Source organism: Emys orbicularis, chromosome 6 (assembly GCF_028017835.1).
Source record: "Emys orbicularis isolate rEmyOrb1 chromosome 6, rEmyOrb1.hap1, whole genome shotgun sequence".
In the NCBI taxonomy this organism is placed as follows: Eukaryota; Metazoa; Chordata; order Testudines; family Emydidae; genus Emys; species Emys orbicularis.
In genome coordinates, this window is record NC_088688.1 from 135,043,988 (window position 1) to 135,054,158 (window position 10,171).

General features: G+C 42.5%; 1 protein-coding gene across 2 annotated transcripts in view; it reads right to left on the reverse strand.

The window, feature by feature from the left end:
- Positions 1–8,980, reverse strand: part of SMU1 (SMU1 DNA replication regulator and spliceosomal factor) — a 28,468-nt gene extending 19,488 nt beyond the window's left edge. Inside the window, exons 1-6 of one of the 2 annotated variants that reach the window (XM_065406092.1) lie at positions 8,874–8,980; positions 8,447–8,657; positions 7,704–7,856; positions 6,885–6,995; positions 3,556–3,684; positions 1,684–1,803 (exon numbers count right to left, since the gene is read on the reverse strand). In XM_065406092.1, coding sequence (XP_065262164.1) covers positions 1,684–1,803; positions 3,556–3,684; positions 6,885–6,995; positions 7,704–7,856; positions 8,447–8,657; positions 8,874–8,899 — 750 coding nt within the window. In that variant the 5' untranslated portion in view covers positions 8,900–8,980. The remainder of the gene's footprint in view (positions 1–1,683; positions 1,804–3,555; positions 3,685–6,884; positions 6,996–7,703; positions 7,857–8,446; positions 8,658–8,873) is intronic. The other variant, XM_065406094.1, reaches the window with a different exon arrangement.
- Positions 8,981–10,171: the final 1,191 nt, after the last annotated feature.

Genomic DNA, 10,171 nt, shown 5'->3' on the forward strand with positions numbered 1-10,171 from the left:
GCATAAGCTTTCGTGGTTCAAAAACCCACTTCTTCAGATGAAAGTGTTAACAGTTACCTCGTTGCTTATAATGTGTTATAAAATACAGCATATATTAAAGACTGGCAAAAAAGACCCAGCATTGGAATGTGCACTCTACCCCATCATGTAAAATAAGTCACACCCTTGAGAATACTGCATTTCCAAGAGCGCCGGAGAGAGGAGTATTGAGGACCAAACACAAACCTAGGCCCTACACTGAATAAAGCACCTCAAAATGCAACAGGCAAAATTACTGACAAGGTTTTTTAATGATTTACAAGTGTGGTGCTAAACTCTGAGCAAAAAGTCCCCTGGAAATCCAAGTTGAAAAAGATAAGAATATTCGGATAGCAGGGCATGTCGTTCTCCATAGCTATCCTAATCAAATAACAAAAATAAAGGTTATGTTAATGAATAATTTAGGATGATACACATGTTGTGAACTATGATATCCAAAGATGAAAAATTGTTAAATGGCAAAAATAAGGGCTATATTGTATTAATCCTAAATTATTAACATTAAACTATGTATAGTGAATGAGTTTGGATAGGCCACAGTAATACTTATGCTAAGGCTTTTGCTAGTCTTTACTTGACAAGAGTGTTGTCTTCCAATTTCTCTCTTATGTAGATTTGCTTAAATGAGGCTTACAGCTGACAAGACAAAGGTGATGTTCTGTTCATGGAATGTATCATATTGGAGGACGTACATAAGAGAAAGTTAATCGATACAATAAAATATACAAAACGTAATGCTAAAAAGTCCCTATTTTGGGAAAAACATGGGTAAGGTGACATGAAGACACGAAAAAGAGGGGACAGCAAACATTAGATAAATTGAAGCCTGCCCATGTATGGGTTATATAAGCATTATCTTAATGTTGATTGGACGAAAGCTAATGAATATGTATTATGGGAAGGTATCAAAAACCAAATGAACAAGGGCCCAAGTCCAGAAACTCAGAAGGGAAGAAAAGCTTCCTGGTACCCCAGAACTTGATAACTTGGACCCCGATCTGTTCAATCTTATCTGTTTTATGATGTCATATGTATATGACCAGAAACTATAAGTGACAATTTTTTTAAAATTCATAAATAAAAGCAAGAATTGGGTGGACTCATGCCTCAGTTTTCCACCTTACATGCTCAGCTCTGTTCAATCAATGGCACCAGCCTACAGGACTGATCACTCTGGCAACTGGTTAGTCTTCTTACCAGCTCAACCCCAAGTATTTCTCCAGATGAGACTGCTAACTACAACAAACCATGTAGTGGTTTTGCAATAATTATTTCTATATGTCTATTAAGGGTACGTTATATGGCCCCCTTTACCATAGTATCTGAGCACTTCACAATTTAATATTCTCATCCTCAAATACCTCTGTGAAGTAGGGCAGTGCTTTTATTCCCATTTTGCAGATGGGGAACTAAGGCACAGAGAGATTAAGTGACTTGTCCAAGGTCACACAGGGTGTCTGTGGCACAGCACAGAACTGATCCTGTATCTGCACCTCCCAGGTCAGCACTGGGACTAGCCTTCCTCTCCAAACTCATTTTAGCTAGATTCATCTGGATTTGAAACCTGGTTTCAGAGTTGAAAAATGCACTCTCTAACCACCAATCAATCCACATCCCAGTCAAATGAATCCAGAACTAATTTACCTTCCTGATCTTTCCAGTAGTGAAATTCCACACTTCAATGAATCCATCCACAGAGCCTGTTACCAGATATTGACCATCTGGAGAAAACCTAGCACATTCCACGTGTGACTTCTGGCCAAACTGTTTTCAAATGAAATAAAAATAGGATTTTAATGTGAGGTCAGTTTCATTTTAAATCAAGTTAACTCTTTGGTGCCAGTATATGATATATTCCAGGGCTAAAGGTTAATTTATTTTAAGTTAGTGGTGGAAAACAGCTGCCAGCTCTACTGGGCTGCCTACTAAAAAAACCAAAAAAACAAAACAAAAACAAACAAAAAAACACACTCCTTTTTTATCAAGAATTATTTATGCAGCTGCTTTACACTTCTATGCCAGCCAGTCTATGCTTTCAAAATTAGTCAGATTAGTTTTCATTAATTTTTGCAATCATGGATGTCAATTGAGACCTTTACAATGTCTATTTAACAAACATAAGTAACCTTAATACAGCTGAAAAAAATCAAAAGAAATAAAAATTGTTTTGTTTGAAATGCTATTTGTTACATGAAAAAAATTCAGAGAGAAAAAGCCACTTTTCACTTCCTCTCCCGCCCCCATACTAGAAAAAAGGGGGTAAGGGAAGTACAAGAGTGAGAAAGTTTTTCTCCTCCTCAGAAGTGTAACAAAATTTTTCATTTCAAAATTTGTCATAATACAAAATTTGAACCAAAATTATTTTTTTCCACAACAATAATCATTATGATTGAAAATGCAGTTTTTGTCAAAAAAAGTTGATGAAAATTTTGATTCATTCTAGCAATTACAAGTAAGTGAATTTAGTGACTGGTAGAAATATACCAACACAAGCAAGCAGCAGAGCCAGTTTCCAGGCAACCTAACGAGCGCAGCTTACCTATAGTAGGCTGCCTGATTTCCTACCAATCAGGTGGTGTAGCCAAAGTCAGCAGACTGGCTCTTAAGCACAGCAGCAGTTCACCAGCTGCTCAAAGCATTTGCCCAGGGCTGCAATATCTCCTGCACCTACTTATTCCTAATCCTGCTCCTGCCTCACTGCAGGTAACCTGGTTCTGATCCTCAGCTCAGCTTCTGACCCTTGGCTCTGGCCTCTATCTCTGACCCTGGGTTCCGATTTCTGGGTATTGATTCCTGCTCCAACCACTAGACCTGACTGCTCACGTCCAGGTCACTGACACACAGACGCCTGTAAACCACATTTTCTGTTTATTATCAGAACAGGTAGCTTGCAGAGAAAACTGGCAGGGCTAATGAGCATGAACTGGAACTACTGGGCTTATGGAGTTCACCTATAAACCCTGGAAACTCCACAACAGAAAAGCCGTCTGCTGTAAATCAAGCTTTGCAGGAGCACAGACATTTCAGAGCAGAATCTGTTTCTGTATTGAAATCTGTCTGAAAAGCTTTTTGTTCTTGTTGCTGAAAGCTTTCTACAAAGAGATTAGTTACAACAATATTAACTTAGTGCTGCACTTAGTATCAAAGTTCCCATGATTAATGGAAGTTACTAACATGCATGCACAAAACCAAATTTTTTTCCTGTAGATAATGAGAGCCTTAATCAACCAGAACACAACAGCTTTTAAAATTCAAAGCCAGCTGAAATTGGAAAAACATCTATATTTTCCTGAAATGTAATTAGCATTCTCCCACCCTTAACTGGAGTTTTCATCAAACCTTCCACAGATGTACTTCTGGGCCAAGACCAGGCATGGAAAAATTTAAGTAAAAAGGATAAATTTTCAAAAAGCTATGAGCATGTGAAGACTGGGAGTTAAAATGAAAGTCTTGGCTTAAGGTAACTACAGCAAGTACTACCAAGCATTATACAGAAAAAAGTTAGTACAATTCTACCTTAATATGTCTGCTCAGCTGTGTGGGGAACTTTTCTTCTTCTACATCTTTCACGGCTGCTTTACCTCTGAACAAATCAATTGTCATCCCCGGAGGAAGCAGTCCCTGGTGCTGTTGCCATTTCAGTGCCTTATGAGAAGCCAAAATGATTATAGTTAGAGATCCTTTTCATGAAGTAAGTTCAGTCAGTGTAATCCTCTCAGGAGGGGCTGTGTTACACCAAATTCCTTAGTATAGCAAGCTTTTCCTAGAAATCTTCAATAAACTTAGCACTTCTACTTTTGAACTGAGTGGCCACTCTAAGATTTTTCAGATTAGTTACTCAAAGCAATGCTGTTGCCAGAACTCTGGAAACCAATGCAAAGGTTTGAGCATATCTTTGTAATTTCAAAGTGTTCCTAGCAAGTGAGAATAGCTGCAGGCCCTCCCTAATTGTTTTCCTTTCAGTACTTTATTTACAAAGGATGAAATAAATATGAAGTTGTATACATTTAGTAGTTAGTTCTGAATGAGCTGGCAAAGAACTATTTACATATAAAAGTAAAGGAGCTTTGATAGTCCTTTTGTGAACAGATAGAAGAATAAAATTTACTTTATTCTGAAGTCCTACACAGCCACTACAGTAGAATAATCATTTTCCCAACACAGGACATAATACTTACTTCAAATCAATATATATGAGAACATAAGAACGCTCACATGGGTCTGACCAGTGGTCCATATAACCCACTATCCTGTCTTCCAACACTGGCCAATGCCAGGTGCTTCAGAGGGAATGAACAGAACAGGCAATCATTGAGTGTGATCCATCCCCTGTAATCCACTCCCAGTTTCTGGCAAACAGAGGCTAGGGACACTCAGAGCATGGTGTTGCATCCCTGACCATCCTGGCTAGTAGCCATTGATGGACCAATCCTCCATGAACTTATCTAGTTCTTTTTTGAACCCTGTTATAGTTTTGGCTTTCACAACATCCTCTGGCAAGGAGTTCCACAGGATGACTGGGCATTGTGTGAAGAAATACTGTAACTCCTCGCTTAACGGTGTAGTCATGTTCCTGAAAAATGCTACTTTAAGCGAAACGATGTTACGCGAATCCAATTTCCCCATAAGAATTAATGTAAATGGGGAGGGACGGGGGGGTTAGATTCCAGGGAAAAAATTTTCTCCAGACAAAAGACATTCTCTCTCTCTCTCTCTCTCTATATATATATACATACATACACACACACACACACACACACACACACTATAAGTTTTAAACAAACAACTTAAAGCAATGATGCTTGTGAAGTTTGATTGAGGTGGTGGAGTCAGAGGTGGGATATTTCCCAGGGAATGCCTCACTGCTAAATGATGAACTAGCACTCGGCTGAGCCCTCAAGGGTTAATACATTGTTACTAATGTAGCCTCACACTCTACAAGGCAGCAGGAATGGAGGGAGGAGATACAGCATGGCAGTGGCTGCAAACATTCCCCTGTGGAAACTGAATGTGATGATGAACCCATGCTATCCCACTGGAGTGCACCACTCCCTCCACTTTCCAAAGTGCCAGGTGTGTGTGCATGTATGTGAGAGACACGCAGTGTGTGTGTGTGTGTGTGTGTGTGTGTGTGTGAGTGAGTGAGAGAGAGACTCATTTTCCCTTTAAGTACGCTGACCCCACTCTGAGTACACTGCCTTTTTAAGCAAGTTGAGACAGCAGCTGCTGCCAGCAAGCTCCCTCCGTCCTGATCCCTGTCCTGTCCCCCCCGCTCTACGGAGATTGGGTACAGGAGCAGGGGGAGCGGGACACCCTGACATTAGCACCGCTCTTCCCCCGACCCCCTGCACAGCAAGCAGGAGGCTTCCGGGAGCAGCTCCAAGGCAGAGGACAGGAGCAGCACACCGCAGTGGGGGGAAGGATATCTGAACTGCCTGGGGATAGCCTGCAGGGCAGCTGCCACGCAGGGAACTTAGGGGAGCTGATAGCGGGGCTGCCGGTCCACCCTGGTTCCAAGCCCCCACCAGCTAGCTCCAACGGGCTGCTCTTTCTGCAAGCAGTGGACAAAGCAGGCGGCTGCCAAACAACGTTATAAGGGAGCATTGGCACAACTTTAAACGAACAAGTTCTCTAATTGATCAGCAATGTAACAATGAAACAAGGTTAACCGGGGTGACGTTAAGTGAGGAGTTACTGTACTTCCTTTTGTTTGTTTTAAACCTGCTTCCTATTAATTTAATTGGATGACCCCTAGTTTTTGTGTTATGTGAAGTAAATAACACTTCCTTATTCACTTTCTCCACACCAGTTAAGATTTTATAGACCTCTATCATATCCCCTCTTACTTGTCTCTTTTCCAAGCTGAAAAATCCCAGTCTTATTAATCTCTCTTTATACAGAAACTGTTCCATACCCCTAACCACTTTTTTGCTCTTCTCTGTACCTTTTCCATTTCCAATATATCTTTTTTGAGATGGGGTGACCAGATCTGCATGCAGTAATCAAGATGTGGGCATACCATGGATTTATATAGAGGCATTGTGATATTTTCAGTCTTATTATCTATCCCTTTCCTAATGATGCCTAACATTGTTAGCTTTATTGACTGCCGCTGCACATTGAGTGGATATTTTCAGAGAACTATTTACAATGATTCCAAGATCTCTTTCTTTAATTTACTTTAAATAAAATTTAAGCAATGAAAAAAGTTACAGTAGAACTTTATTAGTTCACACTCACCAGGAAGTCCATTGCAAGTCACTGAGTTTTGAAAAGGAATAATCAATTTAAAAAGCAGGGACAAAATCTCATGAAATATAATTTATTTGAATAGTTTATTTTAGCTTTATTTATTATCATCTATTAATACCAGTAAGTATTTGCAACCTATTTTATAAAACAAACAAACAAACACAAAAAAACCCCTAAATATCAATTTTAGGAATATGACCTCTTACTATAGCTATTAAATAGAATCATAGACTATCAGGGTTGGAAGGGACCTCAGGAGCTCATCTAGTCCAAGCCCCTGCTCAAAGCAGGACCCATCCCCAACTAAATCATCCCAGCCAGGGCTTTGTCAAAAAACCTTAAAAAACCTCTAAGGAAGGAGATTCCACCACCTCCCTAGGTAACCCATTCCAGTGCTTCACCACCCTCCTAGTGAAAAATTTTGATGTGAAGAGGGAAGAGACTTATCTGCGTGTACTATTTATAAAGTGTAAGATTAATGTGGTTCTACTGTGGCAGAGCTTAGGAATAGGCCACCCAAATTTCAGTCTCATACATTACAAGTCTAGAAACAAATTGGTATAGTTAGTAAATATATTTTCTTCAAAAATTACCTGCCCCAACAATGCCATAAGACGCGATGGAGGTACTACACTGACTTCTCCAGCTAAAGCTTGTGCAATAGCAGCTCTCCGTTTCTCTTTGCTGCTGCCATCTGGGTATGCCTAGGAAGAAGATACATGTGAAATTATCATTTCCTGCAAGAATTTTGTCATAGACCAATGTCACTTTGACCAAAAATAAGATACGACTACAAGTCGTTAAGGGGTCAAGGAGCGAAGAGAATTAAAAAAAAAAAAAAAAGACAAAAGCATATTGAGTGGCCAAAGAAAATTCTAGATGCAAAACACACCTGAATAAAGGGATTAAGTTTATATTTAAACAAACCCAGTCTAAAACAAATATATTATAGACAATACCTGGCAATTTTATAACTTTTTTATATATAAAGCATCTTCAGATCTACAGGAGTGGACAAGTATTGTTTCCAGCTTTTTAAAGATGGGAAAATGAGGCACCGAGGGGTTAAGTGACTTGCCCAAGATCATACCAGAACAATGTGGCAGAAATGAGAACTGGACCATGATTGCCTGAGTCTCAGTCCAGTGTTTTAATCACTTGTGAATCTTAAAAAAGGATGTATTCATGAAGTGCTTAATAAAAATTGCAAAAAATATTAAAAACTGCAGTATCATAACAGAATAAAAACAATACTGAAACCACAAATACAGAATTTGAGAGATGGGGATGGCTTACACAGAAAAAAATACTAAACAGAGTAAGTGTGCCGTGCAAAACAGTTATGCTAGTTACAAATTCTCCAAGTCATATAACTATAACTTTTTTTAAAAAATTCCACAAATACAACTTACCTCACGAGGGTCAAAGTAGGACCTAGCCAGGAGATTCTCAAGGTGAATGTATCTCTCTGGCTGAGTCTGTTTTAACATGATCATAGGGTCAGTTTGCCTTAGGAGGGATCTGGCAGCACCCAGCTCACGGAGCTCTATTAATTCAAGAACAACCTGGAGTAACATAAAGAAACATGGTTAATATCCACAAGATAAAATACAACTCTTATGTTAAAAGTTAAACAATGGGATAGTATTTACTATTGCAAAGTGTGAATATGATCTAAAAAATAAATTCTTCACAAACTATTTCTCCTTGCTTTGAATAAATTTGTTTTTTAAAATGGAGATAGGATTTTATATATAGATGCAAGAAATATTTTCCACCTCAAACTTCAAGGATCATTTGTTCACTATTGATGCTGAAGGTATGTATTTGACACACGTCCAAAACTGAACTTCCTATCTATAAAGTAATTCTACAAACCAAAGCTTTTAAGATTTGAGCAGTACATCACAGGGGGAAGAAAGATCTTGACAATTAGATGTGCAATTTGTTTCTTTTCCACAACCCTAGTTTTTCGCTTAGTGGCACTCATCCAATGGTGCAGAGCACGCATTCTGGCCCAGGACACCCAAAACCAGCTCATGATTTTTCCTTGTGACATTCTGATAGATTTGATTTTGTGGTTAATGGCAGCAGAGTGGTGTTCATAAATGCACAATGGGATGTGTGGCTGGTACTGTGTTGGTGACACATCCACCTGTTCATAGAGGTCGATCAGGGTCTTGTCCGGCAGCTTGAGGGACTGTATGGCCTGCAGCACTGTGTCCCAGTGTCCACTGTTGATATCAGCCACGAAGCTCTCAATGCTGTCCACAGTGTTGAGGGACACAGTGGTCTCCTCCTGGAGGGTGGCCAGGGCACGGTGAAGGCTGTTCTCCTTCAGGTACTGCATAATGAGCCGGATCACACTGCGGGGGGAGGCACAGGGACAGACAGGGGTCAGGATCAAGCCTCCCTCAGGGAACAGCCCCAGGGTCACCCCCCAACCCGATACCTCCCAGGAACGGGCCCAGAATCACACCCCCTGCCCGGGAACGGGGCCGGAGCCACCCCTCGCCCCAACCCAGGAACGAACGGGAACGGAGCCACCCCCCCAACTCGGGAACCCCCCGCTCCGCGCTCACTCCGAGGACTCGATTTCTATCGACATCTTGGACCTCCCAGGATCCCCTCAGCTCCCACCGGACAGAACAACCGGCGCCACTTCCGGCCTCGCGCATACCCACTTCCGTGGGTGGGCCAGGACCGAGTCACTCACTGCTCAGCACGCATGCGCAAAACAGAGGCCGGGGGTAGACAGGCGGAGCGCGCTCTCTCCCGCTCCGTGCGCAGCACGCATGCGCAAAAGACAGACGCAGTCAGTGCAGTGCAATGTGCATCCGCCCCGGCCGGCGGTCTCCTCACTGCGCATGCGCACAGTGAGAGCGTCAACCAATCACGGCCGGCGACGGGAAATTAAAAAAAAAACCCCAAACCCGCAACCAGCGACTATTAAACATTTAAATCTGATGTAAAGAAAAAAAGAAGCCTAATGGAGACTCTCACGTGACCGGCTGAGCGCATCCCGAGCCCAGGTGAGCCGCCAGGCAAAGGGGCGTGGCAAGGCGAGGGGCGGGGCTTCTCATCCAGCTCCATTAGTTCGGGGGGGGGGGAATACTGGGCTCGTGCGGGCCCTCGGCTCGTGGGGGGCAGAGCTGGTGTCTCCTCGCCCCCTGTCGAGCTGCCATTCGGCTGCTGTGCAGGACTAGCCTGGGGCTGCCGGCGGTAGGGTGACCAGATCGCAAGAGTGAAATATCAGGACATGTTGGGCGAGCGGGGGGGGGGGAAGACGACGAAGACAGACAGGTGCACAGAGCCATGAGAGGGGACCCTAGGAAGCTGTGAGAGGGGTTGTACGGCTCCTGCTGCAGCCCACACCACAAACCACAGGTCAAGGACTCATGGCCCCAGCTCCAGCCCCCAGTAGAAGCCAGGGGCACAGGGCTCTGGCTCCAGCCCCCGGCTGAAGCTGCAGGACAGGGGCGCAAGATCCTGGTTGCAAAGTCAGATCCAGTTGCAGGGCAGGGGAGTGAAGGGTCCTGGTTCTAGCTCTGGCTCCAGCCGCAGTCACAGAGGGGAGGCCCCCAGTCCTGCCTTCAGCCCCAGCTTCAGCCACTGACAGAGGGCTGGAATCAGTGAGTCTAAATTATAGACTTAGTCGTAATACATATTTAAACATACAGATTTATTTGTACACTAAACAAACAACAGGGGTAAAGGGCTGGGTTTTTTATTCAGTCAATAAATCAACTTCCCAATTTGCATATCTCTCAGATATGCCAGAAGTCTAGTACTTTTTGGCTGACTTTGCCATAGCCATAACTTGCTCTGGGCAATCACAAAGCTGTAGAAGTCCTTGCAACTCATCCGGAAATTCATTTTG